A 17,886-nucleotide genomic window follows, 5' to 3' on the forward strand; every position below is an offset into this window, starting at 1 on the left:
TTACCATAATCTTACAAATGGTAACAACCTAATCCTAACATATCTCTGTTAAGGCCAAACTAAGAGACATAGGTTTAAACCAAAGGGAACTAGTTCATATATAAGGATGAATTTCCTGAGAGAAAGGACTACAGAAAAAAAAAAAATTCTCCAGGGACAGACAGTATGGAATCTCCCTGATGAAAGTCTTTAAAAATAGATTATTCATGTAGCTGTGAAGCCTTAGGCACTATATTTGGATTATATGACAATTCAATATCCCTGCCAGGCCTATCTAAAGAGAAAAATGTATCGGTAAAGATACTTTAGCCTTTTTATTACTTTACAGAAATATAGAAAACCTCTAAGTGTTTAAATAAAAGAGAAGCAGAAACTTCTTAATCCCAAATTCTGGGTCAGTCATATTTATCATATAGGTACCAGTTGTTACAGCAAATTCACCTCATTATTCTAGAGAGTAAAAAGGTAAACATCACAACAAAAAATCCGACTATGTCTCAATTTCCAGAAAATACAAGTATCAGTAACAGACTTATTTGACCAGAAAATGTCCAGTGACTAATTAAACTGAAAGTTAAGTTATTTAATCAAAAAATATTTGAAAGCACTTACTAGATTAAAAAAGAAATGATATATACTTAACAAAACAAAACAGTTCTTGCCCAATTCTATAACTAAAAGAATTTGTTTTGGTTTTTTGTTGTTTTTTTTTTTTTAAGATTTATTTATTTATTTATTTATTTATTTATTTATTTAAGAGAGACAGAGAGCAGGCAGAGGGGCATATGGAGAGGGAAACAACTACAGTCTCCACTAAATGGGGAGCCTGACAATGCCGGGCTGGATGACAGGACCCCAAGATCATAACCTGAGCTGAAATCAAGAATCAGACACTTAACCGCTGAGCCACCCGGTCGCCCCTTAAATGTTCTTAGATGAAAAACTTTACTATCCAAGAGTACTGCTGAATATAGACTGTCCTATTAAAAATACAATTTCAAGTATTTAAGATTTATTCCTACAGACCATTAAGCCCTCACTCATATTTATAATGACTATAATCTAGAACATTCATGTTGAAAAGCAAATGCAAATAACCGTTCACTTCTCTAGGAAAGTCATAAGGTTCACCAACATGATGTGCAATGGATAACTGGTCTTTGGTTCAGCAACTAAGACACATAGATTATCTGTCAGCTGCTCAACACTGAAGCTGAACAAGGAAGGCAATAATGATAGTGTAATAAAGAATGTGAGTCTCAGAAATACAGACTACTGCTATGGTGCCTTTTACTTTTGTACAAATTAGAAAAAAGCACCCTTTCCAAGTGATTATGCCTAGCTTGGGGAGCAGACAGTTCTTTTTTACATTAGAAATGGTACCTTTCTATCTGGTATCATTGTACAAAGAACATTTTACATAATCATTTGTAGTAGCACCCGACTCACTATCAGGAGCCCTGTGCCCTGACAAGAACTCCCTTGTCATCTAGGAATGGAGGAAAGTAAGTCAGTCTCACTTTTAACAGACTCAACTACCAAAACCGTCCCTCATTCTAGACAAGTTGGAGGCAGCTAACTTTCCATTAAATTGGGTCCTATTCTCATTAAACAGAGAAAGGGGAAAAAAATATTCTCCAGAAAGATACTTCTGATCAAGTGATCAAACTTCATGGATTTGTTTTCAGATGTAGGTTATTATGGCTTCACTTTTTAAGCAAAGATTTTCATAGCACAGATTTCAACTTTGTTGAAAGAATATCAGTTTATCAATATGCATAATTTTTCCCTACATGAATACTTAAAGTGCTTTATAGGGAGGACCTATAACTATAAAAGAAAGCTATAAAAGGTACTGTAGTGGCATTAACCATTTTTTAAAAGATGATTTCCTTTGTTTATTTAAGCTTTACCTTTGAAGATTCATATTAAAAATAGATCATAACTAGCCATCACCAAAGCTTGGGCTTAACTTAAGACCAACTAAGAGAACAATGTATGAAGCAGCCTTCTAGAATGGAAATACAAGACCATCATCTACTCAAACTAAACATATCAACTCAATATTGTAAACGAATGAAAAAATAATATTATGCTACTTAAAATTAATAATTGTTTACATATTAGTTAATTATTTTAGTTCTAAAAAAAACAGTGCTTCAGTATGAAAAGAAATTATTCAAATACATATACACCACTACATATCTATCCTAAAGTCAAGCCTTTGGTACTTTAAAATAAAATCTAAATCATTTTTTGCAAATGGCCATGTTAATGCCACTATAAATTCTATGCAAGCCTTTCGTGAGCTAACAAACAAAAATGTTAGAGATTCTCTGTAGTGGAACAGAGATTCTGCTAGCAACAAAGGGAAGTGGGTGAGAATGGCTGTTTGTGAGTCACCACCTGCTCTGCTTCTGACCCCAATTTTTTTTAACTGTAGGATTTCCTTAAGTAATTATCAAATCTACCTATCAAGATTTCCAGCATAGAGTTTTCAAGAACAATACCACATGTCACAGGGACACAACTGTCAGAGTCAAATGAGAGACTCCAAGTCCTAGTAAGCAATAGGAGACCAGGCACTCTTCACCTAACAATGCTCCCCACACACCATTGCCAAAATTATGAGATCCATGGAATTTAAATGATAGCATAGGGTTTGGAGACAGCTTTAAATCAGAATCCCAGTTTAAAATTCTAGTTTTACCACCTACGAGCTACAAGAGACTTTTGGTTACATTACTTAACTTCTCAGAACCTTAATTTCTACATATATAAAAAGAAGATATATAGAATCTACCTGGAATACTGTTATGATAATTAAAATTAGATAATATATATAAAGTACCTTAAACACTGCCTGGTAATAATACACATATTCAATAAGCATCAATCATCATCATCATCATTATTATTGCTACCAGTAATGGTGGTTTCTTTATTTCTCCTCTGATCCAGAAACCCCACTTCTGGAAATCTACCCTAGAGAAATAATCTAAACTACAGTAGAAACACAAAAATTATTATAATCTCAAAAATAATTATTATTACAATGTTATTTACAATGGTGAAATTTAATGGAGTCCAAATGTATACCAACTAGAAAGCAATTGAGTAACTCATCAAATAGCCATTTAGTAAAATACTAATCTGTCACTACGAAATACATTAGAAATATAATACATAATTGTGGAGCAAAATGACTTTGTGTTTACAGGCTTATAAAAAGTGGAACAAAAAACTCCATGATTTTAAAACTATATGTACATCATTATAACAATGTAAAAATATATTTAAAATGTATATTAAAAAAAGATGAGCAAGTAATACACCAATATCATAATAGTGGATGTGACAAGAGGATGAGATTTTGAGTGATTTTTTTCTTTTCTATACTATCATATAGTCATATTACTTTTATAATTTTAAAGTTAATTTATTTTTTTAAATGTTTAACCTGCTACATATTTATCTATTAAATAGGATTATTCAAATGGTAAGAAAAGTTAAACCACAAAAATATATTACTGAAGTGGTTAAAGTTCAAAATAGAAATTAAAAATAATCAAATATTTCAAATATCAGCAAAATAAAGATATTACTTTTTTTAGTTTTTCAAGTATTTTTGAGATATCATTGGCATAAAACATTATATTTCAGATGTACAACATAATGATTCGATATTCATACATATTGAGAAACGATCACCATAATAAGTCTAGTTAATAACCATTACCACATACAGTTACAGAATTTTATTTCTTGTGATGCAAATTTTTAAGGTTTACCATCTTAGCAGGTTTCAAATATGCAATACAGAAGTATTAACTACAGTCACCATGCTGTATATTACATCCCCATGACTTATTTATTTTATAACTGGGAATTTTTACCTTTTGATTCTTTTCATCCATTTTGCCCATGCCTCAACCCTTGCCTCTGGCAATCACCAATCTGTTCTCTGTACCTCTGAACTTGGTTTTGTGACCAATAATGACTCAAGTAACAAAATCTGTGAATTATTTACTTTTTAAACTAAGCTAGAAAAGATTCAGGTTTATTACTATAATGTCTTCTCATTTACCTGCATTAGAAATGGGGGTGGAATTTCTGCTAGACCATTGGGAACTGCCCATAACTCTGGGTTCCCCATGAAATCTTTGCTGTCACAGAAGTCACAGTGGAAAGCTGTTCCAAACCAGAATTCTTTCAAGAGTGGCATCTCTAGACATACCTTCCATCTAGGAAGGGAGTAAGTAGCCTGCCTTTCTTATTACGGACAATTATATTTCAAAAGCCACCTTTTTGTTCATAAAAAGCAAGGGGAGAGGGATAGAGAAACTCTAAAGGCAACCAGAGACTAGGAGAAGATCATTCTTCTCTTTAAAAAAAATAAATAAAATAAAAATAAAAATCATTCTACTCTATCATAATGGAGATGGCTTCTCAGCAGGTTGGAGGCCAAGAACTTCATTTAATGATCTTCCCCCTCACAATGCTAATAAGAGGTTTCTTTTTAAAATAAATATACTTAATTTAAAAAAATAGTCAATCTAAAAAATATTAGTGACTACATAAAAACACAAAGGTTACTAAAAAATGAAAATAAATAATGAATTGGCATCTAGAATGATAGCCGTCCGGGAAAGCCTGCTCTAAACACAGGGGCTGCCTGTGTTTTTTCTAACTGTGCCTGCATTTTACTTCCTCCACGTCATTTTCTCTTTTTCTTCAACCTGTAATGTTATTTTCTCATCTTCCCTCCACCTAATCTCTGTCTATGGAAATGCTAGGATATAATCAAAAGCCAGTTCCTCTTGCAAGAGTGCCCAAGTTCCCACAGCCAGGCCATCACCCTCTTGTAGGTACCCAAAACACACCTCATAGCTCTGCTATTAAGAAGCTCGTTTCTCCAAGCAGATGGAGCGTCCCTTGAGGGCAAGAGAATGCACCGATTCATCTGTAGGCATCAGAGAGAACAGAACACTGTTTTCCACATGTGTCAGGATATACAGAAAATGTTGGTTTAATTGAATTGAATTTCTAAACAGTCTGTTCAGAAGATGCACCAAGGTCAGCAGTCAGGATCCTACATTCACCTGCAAACAAACTCCTAGGGATGGGAGAGAGGAGCTGACTAAGGAGGAAACTACCCCTCCTTTTTTGTCTTTGTTTGTTTGTTTGAAGATTTAATTTATTTGAGAGACAGAGAGAGAAGAGGGAGAGAGAGAGAGAGAAATAAAAACAGAGAATGTGGGGATGGGGGGCAAAGGGAGAAGCAGACTTCCCACTGAGCAGGGAGCCCCACCTGGGATCACGACCTGAGCCACACAGGCGTCCCACCCCTCCTTTTTTGGCAGAAATGTCAATGTGTCATTTTTTAAACCAAAGTAGTACAAGTTTTCTCTTAAGTCATAAGGCATTGGTCCACATTAAATTCACAGGCCTCATAACCTTGGTAATGCGCGACCTTACTAGCAGCAGCTATGTCTGAAAAGCAGATCATTCATCACGCCTTTCATAATTTAACTATTCAGGACTATATCTTATTTCAGAAAGGATCCAATGAAACTTACATAAATACATATACCACAACAAGACAAAATGATGTATCTCAGAAGAGAAAGAGAAAAATAAAACAAAGGGAAACTGAATGTAGAGAAGATATGCTGTCCTGGGAGTGAGATTTATACACCAAATTAACGTATTCTATAAAATCTTGCACATTTGTTAGAGGCAGGTCAGAGGTTTGGCTCTAACACTTCTAGTAGCCAACAAACACAGGATGATGTGTTTGAATCATTGAATTATGTGAACAATCAGTCACATAATTCAATACCCCTAAGATAAAAACACAAAGCGATCAGAGAACTGTCTTTCCCTTGGTCCTCATAAAAAAAAGATATTTTATCATGCAACAAATAAAGTCTTCAGGGACATCTTTGCTGTTGATTTCTCAGAAAACTTTGGAAGACCATTCCTCATAACAAGCCTCACAGGCAAATGACAGTACACAAGTCAATAAATGCAAATGATGGAGAAGATGATGATCAAACCAAGGAAGGGGTCCAGGTACATAGCTCCCTGCAGGTCTAGATTTATCAGAAACAGATTTTATTCTACCTGGACTAACCCAAAATCCAGAGGCTTCATGTATCCACCTATCCTTAACATTAAAAATAAAACTTGATACATGCGTCCATTCTTCTTGGGACTATGTCTTTAGTTTCATAACATCCTCAAAGAGAAGCAAGACTCAAGAAAAGTGAAGAACCATTGATCTAAAGAACTAGACTAGGTATCCTTCAGGTAACCTTCCATAAGCAGTTTCTACTCTGAACTTCTGAGAAGTGCTAAGCTTCAAGACTGCAGCCCCTTGTAAGCGTCTGAAGTCCAGCTTCTCTGAAGAGAAGTATGGAACTCTGAGCTTAATCACTGACCAAGCTGTGTGTCAACTGTATGATGCAATGATATATGACTGTTAATACAGTAATGATGGAGCACATAACGATGGAGCACCGTTTTTCCAGATAGGTTTCAGCCATGAACACTGACAAAGTTGCCTCAAAAGATTGGTGATATTTCTTCTACATAACATAAAAAGTAAAATAAGCTAACAACAACAGCAACAAAAAATCCACCTTTTGCCTGTAGATAAAAATTACAGATAAACATACACACACACACAAAACTTCCTAAACATTTTTTAATTTTAAAAATAACCTTTCCGGGGATCCCTGGGTGGCGCAGCGGTTTAGCGCCTGCCTTTGGCCCGGGGCGCAATCCTGGAGACCCGGGATCGAATCCCATGTCGGGCTCCCGTTGCATGGAGCCTGCTTCTCCCTCTGCCTGTGTCTCTGCCTCTCTCTCTCTTTCTCTGTGTGACTATCATAAATAAAAAATAATAATGATAATAACCTTTCCACATCAGTTGGTATAATCTGAGCTTTTTTTTTTACCTTTCCAATGTTTTAATCTTTTTAAATCTTTTGTTATACAGAAAAACAATCATCATCATGGCTTTAGACAAACACACACACACATACAGGTGCACACATACACGGAGTCAAGGATCCACCCACAGTATCATGGTTAGAATGTCTCAGGCGCCTGGGTGGCTCAGCAGTTGAGCATCTGTCTTCCGCCCAGGGCGTGATCCTGGAGTCCCAGGATCAAATCCCACATCAGGCTCCCTGCGTGGAGCCTACTTCTCCCTCTGTCTGTGTCTCTGCCTGTCTCCCTCTCTCCTTCTATCTGTGTCTCTTACAAATAAATAAATAAAATCTTTAAAATATAATAAATAAATAAATAAATAAATAAATAAATAAATAGTTAGAATGTCTCAAGGGCCCAACAGCATCATGTGAGGAACCTGGCCTGTAAGACCAGAGACAAGGCTCTTTAAGATGTCATTCATGTAGAAGTCACAGATATCCAGAATCTGGTCCTCAGCATAAGAAGTCCAGAGATATATCTTTGTCAAAAATACACAATTGAATAGACTAAAGAGAACCAAGTCATGCTAAGAAGCTGAAGTACAAATCAGAATACCAATTTATTAATTAATCATGGAGAATATTCCTTTTCACTAATCAGAAAATTTGCACCAGAAGCCAGGATGCTGCTTCCCCAATGCTAAGATACCTGAAATCCTGAATTAATAATCAGTTTACTGTAAGTTAGAACAAAGAGAAATAGAATTTGGGGGATACCTAATAAATTATCCATATCCACATATGCCTTTCTAGTGATCAAAATTGTGGCCTTCACATGTAGAGTCTCTCTTCCTAGAATATTGTTGCCCTAACAAGGCAGACTTCTTGGTCTCAAAGCTTTATTTTTCCACATCTTTCTCTCCACTAAGTATTTCTCTAGATAGGGTATAATACAAATGATGGAGGTGTACCTTAGGTGATTATCTCTATTTTTCAGATTAATAACTTCCAGATAAAGTTAGTAGACTAAGCAACTCGTCCATGGTCACAGCTAGTATAAGGCAGAGCAGAGATTCACAGCCAGATCTCAAACCAAAGCCTGGTAGTAAATAATAGTAAATTGCAGTAAATAATGCCTTCTCTGGGCGTATCTTTCTCTGGGCGTTCCACCTCCCAGTCCGATTTAAATGCCCCTACTCAGTGTTCCCATAACACCCTAAGCACAACACGACTGTAATTTTTGTCATACAGATCTATTTTTCTCACTACACTGAAACTCTGGGAGGACAGGAACCCTGTCTCGTTCACCTCTGTATCCCTGGGGCATTATCAATTGAGGTACATATGCAAACTAATCTGTCCAGTGGCTTAACCTAAAAATCACCAAACTGCAGGCCTTGAACTAACTTTAGGAAGGTCACATCTTAAGACCATCAAAAAACACCTCATCTAAAAAATGATATGAAACATATATATACGAGGTGGCTCAGGTCCTTTCTATATTTAAAAAGCAGTACCATTGTAGATGGGCTCCCATATTTGTATAAAATATCTCATTAGTTTGAATTATTAGAAATAAAATTAAGGTCCTCATTTATCTTCTGTATACAACATATATAAATAATAGAGAGTTCAAAAAAAGCTCCCTCTTTCCTGAAAGGAGACAACTATCATCTATACCAAAATCAAACAGTGGCACCCTCCTCTGGTGAATGTTACAGGAGCTAAAACAACACAAAAGACAACAATTAGATGGTGTATGGGGGGAGGGGGAGTTTCTATGAATAAAAGAAAAGTAAGAGAAAAATTACCTAGTATTATTTGTTATTATCACATTCCCAATAGCAACAAAATGACTACCTTTTACATCACTTTTCTTATTTTGCCCTAAAATGAAGCCAAGCTGAACAAACTGGTTACATACTATAGGAGGTTATAGATAGAACAATTACTCTATTTTTAAGGAGGTTACCATATATGTAAAATTCATCTATTTAGATAAAAACATTTATCATGTCCCTTTTCCAAATGATACATTTACCAGAAGATAGTACTTGAAATTTTTCAACCTGAAATCTGTTTAGATCTGCAACTTTCAGGTTTTAGAATATCAGCTTAAGAGAAAATTTAAAATACTCATTCACTTACACGTGCAGGCTCAAAACATGCCGGTACAGCACACCAAGCAAGCACAATCCAAAGTTTCATGACATTAATACTACATCCAGACCTTTAAGAATAAAACTGTGCTAAGACCTGAAGCAGGTTATCAGCTGCCCAATTTTAATTTAAACATATATAATAAATATAAGCTTTTTAAAAAATAATTCACAACAATCTAGGCTAGAAATATAGAATGAAAATACAGACATTCTGATCAAACCAAGAAAGCAATTTAGTCATTATATTGGGAACATTATCATTCACCCAAGCACAGAGCATCTCTTCCCTCAATTAATTTCAGGTTTTTCACCTATCCTGGGACCAAGGGGAAACAAACCCCACACTACACCAAGAGCTGTAAGATCACAACCAGTAAGAAACCTTCATTTTGAAAGACAGAACTTGGGCTAGGGTGGATGGAAAAATAGCAAAAACTGTTGTTAGTTCTACCCCATAAATTTTCCAACTAAGTTTGTCATTCCTGGCAAAGTTGGTTTAAGGCAGATAGACACAGTATCTCAGAATGATTAGCAGAGTGGTGGGTGAAGGACTTTGTATCAAAGACAGAATGCAAATAAGATAACCAATTGAAAGCTTTCCCAGTGTTCACCCAAAACAAAGGCCAAAGAAAAAGCAAATCCTGAAAAAGAATGACCTACTGACATCCTCTGCAGCCCACCAGAGACCAGAAGGACCAAGATGAGAGCTGGAGGGAAAGCTGGATGCCAGCACAGAGCATGAAGGTAGGGAAGGGGGCTAATGAAGAAGAGGGCAGAGGTAATAGGAGTAAGAAAGTATGCTGAAAAAAAAGAAAAAAAAAAGGATGTATGCAACACTGAAACTCTTACAAACTACCAACTGAGAAGATGGGGTGGCTGGCCTGATGTGCTTGGGAGCCCGGCGCCGGAGCCACATTTGCCACTCACTTCCCCTGGACCAATGCCCAACCACCAGAGCCAACCCTCGCCCCGACCTCCAGGAAATCTGAGCCCTGGCACGCAATCAGGGTGCCGCAGAAATGCAGCAGAGGGACCTGAACCGGCCTCCCGCATCGTCTCTTGCCCCAGACGAACCCCAAATAAAGGAGTTTAGAAGCAAGGAGATGCCTGCGCACCCACGCCGGCCAGCGCGCCCGGGCGAGATCTGGGCACCGCCGCCCATGCGGGCATTGCCACCTCCGCAAAGGCCAGAGGCATCCCGGCCCCGCGCCTCGATCCAGCTAAAAGCAGGCGACCTGCGAGGCGCTGCCGACAACCGGCCCGATTGCACTTGCAAAGTTAATGGAGTTGGGAAGAGGCGCAGAGCGGTCCCTCCGGTGCCCCCTCTGGGAGGATGCGACGGGAAGGAGTCCCAGCTTCCTTCAGTCTCGCCGAGCCCTGCCTCACTGCCCGGGCTCTGCAGATTCTGCCTCTCTTCTTGAAAGAGAGTCAAAGATATTATCTTTCTTCTTTGTGGCTAGCTTAGCCTCAAACCCTAGAACAAGGGGCGCTGAGGCCCTGGGCCAAAGTTGTCCGTGGGGACCATAAACTCTCCCCGAAAAAAACTAGCACAGTCATTTGCCTGGTTCTGGCCTTGGGGAACCTCATAAATTACGAGGCACAAACCAGACGGTGGACGACCCTCCCCCCACCGCCACCCCACCCCCACCCCACCCCCACCTGGCCCCTGCGAGACACCAAGAGGTGCGGGTCCAGCAGTATTTTTCAAACAACCTGAGCCACATTTGGATCCGGTGTCTTTGTGCAGGCGGACGCCGGGTCATCAGCACGCCCCTCGCACCCGCTCCCACCTCGCTGCTCACACCACCCTCGTCCACGCACACCCACACGAACAAGCCCTCGAGGGCTCCTACCTCGCCCCCGTGTCCGTCAAAGATCCCGAAGATGGACGGGTGCGTCTTGTTGGCCAGGTCCGTAAGAACTTCGAACCGGTCCTCCATGTGGTCTCGCCGGCCCTGGATGGAATACACAGCCACGTTGTGGCTCTTAAACTCCCAGGTCTTGGAGAACTCGGCCTCCAGGACGTCGAGACCCCCGAGCCGGTCGTTCTGCATGATCTCGGCCACCTTGCCCTTCACCATCTTCACGGCGTCCCGGCTGGACTTGACGATGGTCTTCACCTCGTCCGTGTGGAAGAAGTAACTCCACAGCGCCAGGCTGATGCACAGCAGGAAGAGCGTCTCGGGTCTCAGCAAGAAGTAGCGCATGATGCGACCCAGCAGAGACAGCAAAGTCATTGTATCCTCTATCATTTATTATCGCTACAGCCCCAACCACCAGCAGCGACGCGCGGGGCCCCCGAGGCTCGCCGGGTCCCGGAGCACTGCGGGGCCGGCCCGCGGGGAGGGAGGCGGAGCAGCAGCCGAGGGCGGGGGAGGAGACTCGCCGAGCCGGGCGGCAGGCGGGCGAGCAGGCGGCTCCGGCCCGCACGGCGAGCGCAGGCAGTTTCCCTTTTGTCTCCCGGCCGCGGCGGCGGGGAGGCCCGCGCCCTGCGCACCGGCGCCTGTGCCCGCGGACCGCGCCGCCTCCCCTCCCCGCGCCCCTTTGTGAGGCGGCGGCCCGGACGGCAGCGGCGGCCGCGAGCCGGGGGGAGGAATCAAGTTAAAGTTGCGCCGGGCGAGTCCACCGCGGCGGGCGGGAGGATTCGGGTTCGGGCGGGGGCGGGGGGCGCGGCCGCTCCGCGGTACCCCTCGCCGCCCGGGGGAGCGATCAGCAGCAGGTGAGCAGGCGCGGGGCGCGGGAGCCCAGCGGGCAAGGGATGCACGTCCCCTCGGCGGCCGCGGCGGCCGAGCGCTCCGACGCCTGCAGACACCCCGAGGAGCCCCAGAGAATAAAAGTTTTGCGGGAGCCCGGGCAGAGGCGGGGGTACGCGGCGCCCGGCGACGCAGCACGATCCGCGCGGAGCCGCAGGCGGCCGGCGGGCTCTGCCTGCCTCTCCCCAGCACCTCCCGGCTCGGCTCGGCGCCGCTCGGCTCCGCTCGCGCGCTCGCTCCTCGGCCCCGGCCCGCGCTCGCCCCGCCCCGCCCCGCCCCGCCCCGCCCCACGCGCGCTCGCCCCGCCCCACGCGCGCTCGCCCCGCCCCGCCCCGCAGCCGGGGCTCCAGGCCCGCGGTGCTCGCGCCGAGCTGTCAAGCGCCGGGGAAGCTCCGCCGCGGCCGGCGCGCTCGCAGCTCCGGGCCGCTCCGACGAAGCGAGGGGGAGGAGGGGGGCGCGCCCGCTGCCTGGCTCGAGGCGGTGACCCTTCCCCGCTCCTGCGCGGGCTCCCGGGACCAAATACTGCGGCTCCCCGGTACTGCGAACGGCGGTTTCCTCGGGAGCTGGCGTCGCCGCTGGAAAGCAGAGCGCCGCCCGGGAGCGTCCCCCCCTCCGGCCGGCAGCACTGTAGTGCGGTCCCCGCCTCGCCGGGCATAAGGCAAGCGAGAAGGGACGCACTTCTGCCGGCGCGCGAAGCGAGGCGGACGGGACCCGACGGTTGGGCTCTGCGGCGGCGGCCTGCGGGGCTCTCACGCGGGCGGAGAGCGAGCTGAGGCCTAGAGGCCTCCTCGCCGAGCAGAGACGCTCCGGGAGCAGCGGGGCGCGAGGACTCCAGCGCCCTGGAAGCACGGAAGCGCGCTCCGCGGGTCAGCTCGGGAGGGAGGCGAGGGCCGGCCTCCCTGGGGCTGCGTCCGCGCCGGGACCGGGGGCCTTGGGCGGAGACGCACGGAGCCGCCTAGCGGAGCCCCGGGGCGTTCCCGAGCCTGCGGCGGCCGAGACTTCCGGGACCGCTGGGAAAGCTCCAGCCTCGCGGCCTCCTACCACCTGCTCGGCCGCCGCAGGACGGAGGGAAGCGGGGGCGGGGGTCTTTGGAGGTGCAGGTGGGAAGGGCCGCGGGGCAGAGCAGACCTCTCTGCTCCTCTCTGGCCTCCAGAAGCCGCCCAAGACAGCTCGTTGAAATGCGGGCAGGTGTCGATGGGGGGACGACAGTGTGCGGGTCACCTTAAAATACAGAAAGAGGGCGGCCCCGGTGGCGCAGCGGTTTAGTGTCGCCTTCAGCCCAGGGCGTGATCCTGGAGACCCGGGATCGAGTCCCGCATCGGGCTCCCTGCATGGGGCCTGCTTCTCCCTCTGCCTGAGTCTGTGCCTCTCTCTCTGTGCATCTCTAATGAATAAATAGAAATCTTTTTTAAAAAAATAAAATACAGAAAGAAGTAAGCTTTAAAGGGAATTATTCACTCTCGCTGCCCCTGTCCAGGAAGAGAAGTGCTGATCCGCCAGCCTGGAGGGTAGACGCCGCCTGACCCAGCCCAGCCCCTGCGCGTCTGACCCCCCCCCCCCCCCCAAGCATTCCCGCCTTGGTATGATACCGACTACGTTTAATTAAAAAAAAATTTTTTAAATTAAAATTAAAAAGGAATAAAATATTGAAAGGAAATACACCAAAGTGTTCGGCGTGCTTAACCACAATAGTGGATGATACGTGGTTTTCATGTTCTGCTTTTGGACTTTTGTCTGCTTTCTACGACTTTTCCAAAATATTTACAAAAAAAACATAGCTTGCTATCATAACCAGAAAAGAAAGAAAGCTCCGACTTTTAAATGGCATACACAGTACGTTCTCAATTATAAACGCATGCATACAGAAGGCAGGAAGACTATAGGAAAAACTGCTAACAGTATGTTGTTTTTGACATCTAAGATACTGGCCCCCTCTTTTGTTTTGCACTTTTCAGTATATTCCACCTGATAAATTGAATTAATAGTTTTGAAATAAATTAGGCCATCCTGTTCAAAAGTCTTAAGTCAGGAGATTCCAAAGTGAGATAATGAATTTAAAAAGCCTTTAGGAACTCTAAAGCAAAAGTAATACATTAGTGGTGTCGTGAAGATACGAGTCCACGATATTTCTTACTGTAAATTAGCAAATATCTTCTGGGTGTATTGTCAGTTTCTCTGTACGTAATGGCAAAAGCAGCTTCCACATAAGCTGATCAAGATTCCAGAACAAGTCTAATTAGGCCCTGGAGCAGAAGTAAAATTCCAAATCTAGGGGTCCACCCAGCTGGTCCACTACATTACTATATTGGTGACAGCAGCAGATACTCATGAGAGGCATGATTTGTGTTTCCTCCATACCTAATAAAGAAGAGAAAGGACCATACTGGTTTCTCTAGAAGTAGCAAAAGGAGGGCTTGACTTGATTAATAGATCTAAGATATCCTGTGGATTCTGGGGAGATATGCTTTGACATTTGCATCTAGGTAGTTCATTTTTATGAAAAATCAATAAAATGATTTTTCAAGTAGACCCTACAGGCATTTTCTTATTTCTATTAAGAAATTCATATCGTTTACACAGTAACTTTTAAAGGCCTAATAAAGTGTTTTGTTATGGTTTGCTATGAATGTTAATATATTTGAGAAAAAGACCTTCCTCTAATGACAAAGTAACCTTTGCATATTCCTAGAAATTATGAAGGTTTTTATGTATATCAATTTATTTCCATCCTTATAATAATCCTAGGAAGAAGATCAAGGAGCTGCTATCACTGTTATAAATATGAGGAAAATGAGGCACGAAGATGTAAATGAATACCACAAATCACAGGAGCCCCAGTGACTTAGCGGTTTAACACCTGCCTTCGGCCCCAGGTATGATCCTGGAGACCCAGGATCAAGTCCCATGTCGGGCTCCCTGCATGGAAACTGCTTCTCCCTCTCCTTGATCCCTGCCTCTCTCTCCTTCTGTGTCTCTCATGAATAAATAAATAAAATCTTTTTAAAAAAAAACCCACAATTCAGTATAAGAAGTTGGAAAGTCAGACTCAGTTCTTCTGACCACCAATCCAGTGCTCTTAAGATCCATTGATTTCCCAGTGATACCGAGATGATTAGTCTAATTTTTATGCTTCTCTAGTAATATTTCAGTGGCTCTTTTGTCACAGAAATATGAAAAAGACTACACAGATTCTTATCCCACAATTCTGACTTTAACCTTTGGCTTTAGCCTTGTCAAAGCTGCACTGTTAAGTACCTCACCCACTGAAAATATGTGCTGCGCAGAGGACAAGTACAAGTAAACTGTCCTTCATCTCTACAAAAAAGCCTAAAAGATTTGTTGCTAGAGTGAAATACTATCTGAATTTCACAGGGAAGAAAAAAGTACCACAGACTGTCCCTTATACAAATTCTATACCATTACAGGTGACATAGTAATGAACCAAAAGCTAATTGCAAGCCTAGGTTTTCATGAAATACAATAATAATAATAAATATTTACCAGGTAATTACCATTTTCAACTATGCAATGAACTCATGTCAGCCTTGCAAGAATATAAAGACCAAAAAATATAGCTTTTAGAAGTAACACATTCAGAAAGAACTTTCAGAATTGTAGCTCTTAGGTTTAAGAAATCTTTAAAACAGTTTGATAACACTTATTTTCTGTATGATGTCAATCTATGATGTCCCCATTTCTTTTTGTTTTTTTTTTTAAGATTTTATTAATTTATTCATGAAAGACACAGAGGCAGAGACACAGACAAAGGGAGAAGCAGGCTCCATTCAGGTAGCCTGACGTGGGACTCGATCCCAGGTCTCCAGGGTCACACCCTGGGCTGAAGGCGGCGCTAAACCGCTGAGCCACCTGGGCTGCCCTTCTTTATGGTTTTGTCAATTACTAAGTTGTAAAAATGAAGTAAAATGATTTATCAACTCTAAACAATCAATGTAATGAAAGTATCCCTGAAATGTTTTAAATTCATCTTCTATACATATAGAAAATCTCTGAACATTTTTCAATTTCCCAATTATGAGTTTAATTTGTATTCTGTATTGTTCATGTTTGTATTTTGTGTTGTTCCTGCCTAATGCATATAAATATATACGGCGTACTGAGTAGTATTCTTTAACTAATATTCTATCAATATACATCTATATTTTTAAACTATACATACAAAGGGTACACGAAGCACAGCAAACATCAGTACTACACCCATGAATCCATGAATCCATCATCCCACCTAAAAACTGACCTGTGACAAATCTGTGTACCAGCCTAGGAGTTTCTTTCCCTATCCCACTTCCTTCCTTGTCCTGCACAGGTAACAGCTATCCTAAATTTTGTGTTGTACCATCCCCTTGTCTTTTTAAAAAATAACATCATCATATATGTCTGCATCCCTAAGTAATATATATTTTTTTAGTTTTGCTCACCTTTAAGCTTTTTATAAAGTGGGTATCTTACTGTGTGTAGTCTTCTGGGGGTTTTTTGTTTGTTTGTTTGTTTGTTTTTTGGGGTTTTTTGTTGTTTTTTTTTTTACCTAATATTGTACTTCTAGATCCTTCTATGCCATTACAATGGCATGGAAGTCATTTTCACTACTACATAATATTTTAGTGTGTGGCTGTTCTACAATTTATTTATCTTCATTCTATGGACATTTGAGTACCCAGTTTTTTGCTGTTATGATCAATGAGTTCATGAACAATTTTTGTACTATCTCTTGGGTGTGTGTGCAAAAGTTTCCCTACAGTAGTATAGAGTAGTTGGGAATGAAAATCTTCAACTTTACAATTTGGGGCCAAATAATTTTTGAAAATACATTGTTCTCGTTTATACTCCCACCAACAGTGTGGTCAAAGCCCTTTAATAAAAGGGCCCATTACTATAAATTCTATCTTAAAAGTAATTTTCAACATTGGTCTTTAGGTAAATGATTAACTGCAATCGTGACTATTAACCCATATTTAATCTTCAGTGTTTCTCGTAAAACCTTCTTAGATGCAAAGTTTAATAATAAATCTTCAGTTTTAAATGCACTTTAAGTGAAAATGAATCTGTTTTAGTAGTACAGCCAAGAAAATAAATTCATCATTTTAAGTCAGTATACTATATCAATCTGGACTTGTAATTTTAATATCTCAATTGTATCAAATGGAAAACTAATCTGACAGACACGAATCACTTTATAGTGTAATATGATTTTATTTCACTGGACTCCAAAAACACAAGGTTTCTATCACCCAAGTTTTTGTGTTAATTACAAAGATATATCAAGGATACTTTTTTTTTAAGATTTTTTAATTTATTTATTCATGAGAGACACAGAGAGAGAGGCAGAGACACAGGCAGAGGGAGAAGCAGGCTCCATGCAGGAAGCCCATTGTGGGACTCGATCCCGGGACTCTGGGATCATGCTCTGAGCCAAAGGCAGATGCTCAACTGCTGAGCCACCCAGGCATCCCAGGATACTTGTTTTCTGAATAAGATTTTTATATCATTGCACCAAGTCTGTGTACATAAACCACACTTATCCTAAGAATCCTTCATCTATGATAATCTTCAAACAAGCTTCCTAAATTATAAAGTTAATCTAAAGCATTACCTGAATTTTTTTATCCTAATTAACACACATCAACATTCTAGCTAATTTATAATGTGAAAAATTATGAATAGTTTAATAGTCTTGCTTAAAACCCTTAAATGACTTCACAGCAGTCTTAGGATAAAGGTACATGTCTTAGCTATGTCCTTCCTGTCCTTCCCAGCCTTATGCCATAGCAGCTGCTCCCTCAGCCCATCCACTTCAGCCACATTTGCCTTCTTACAGTTCTATAAAGCGTCAAGCTTCCTTTTGACTCAGGACCTTTATTCATACAGTTCCATTTAGCTGGTACGCTCGCCTTTCCCGAGCCCACTCTTCCCTCCACACTTCCTAGTTCACTATTATCCCTCAGATCTCAGCTCCTACATCACTCTCTCAAGAGCCCTTCCTGACTCAACAATCTAAATGAGATCCCTCTTGCTCTC

At 42.0% G+C, this 17,886-nt stretch overlaps 2 protein-coding genes across 2 annotated transcripts in view; both read right to left on the reverse strand.

The window, feature by feature from the left end:
- The window catches only part of PPM1L (protein phosphatase, Mg2+/Mn2+ dependent 1L), a 289,188-nt gene extending 277,833 nt beyond the window's left edge, over positions 1–11,355 (reverse strand). The window contains exon 1 of the mRNA XM_041731505.1: positions 10,954–11,355. Coding sequence (XP_041587439.1) covers positions 10,954–11,352 — 399 coding nt within the window. The 5' untranslated portion in view covers positions 11,353–11,355. The remainder of the gene's footprint in view (positions 1–10,953) is intronic.
- Positions 11,356–11,361: 6 nt separating this feature from the next.
- LOC121477620 (basic proline-rich protein-like) lies at positions 11,362–12,508 on the reverse strand. Its single transcript, XM_041732065.1, has 2 exons — positions 12,219–12,508; positions 11,362–11,902 (listed from the first exon to the last, which is right to left on the reverse strand). The coding sequence occupies exons 1-2, from the start codon at positions 12,506–12,508 to the stop codon at positions 11,362–11,364; spliced, it is 831 nt and encodes a 276-aa protein (XP_041587999.1).
- Positions 12,509–17,886: the final 5,378 nt, after the last annotated feature.

The sequence above is a fragment of the Vulpes lagopus genome, chromosome 17, assembly GCF_018345385.1.
Source record: "Vulpes lagopus strain Blue_001 chromosome 17, ASM1834538v1, whole genome shotgun sequence".
Classification (NCBI taxonomy): domain Eukaryota; kingdom Metazoa; phylum Chordata; class Mammalia; order Carnivora; family Canidae; genus Vulpes; species Vulpes lagopus.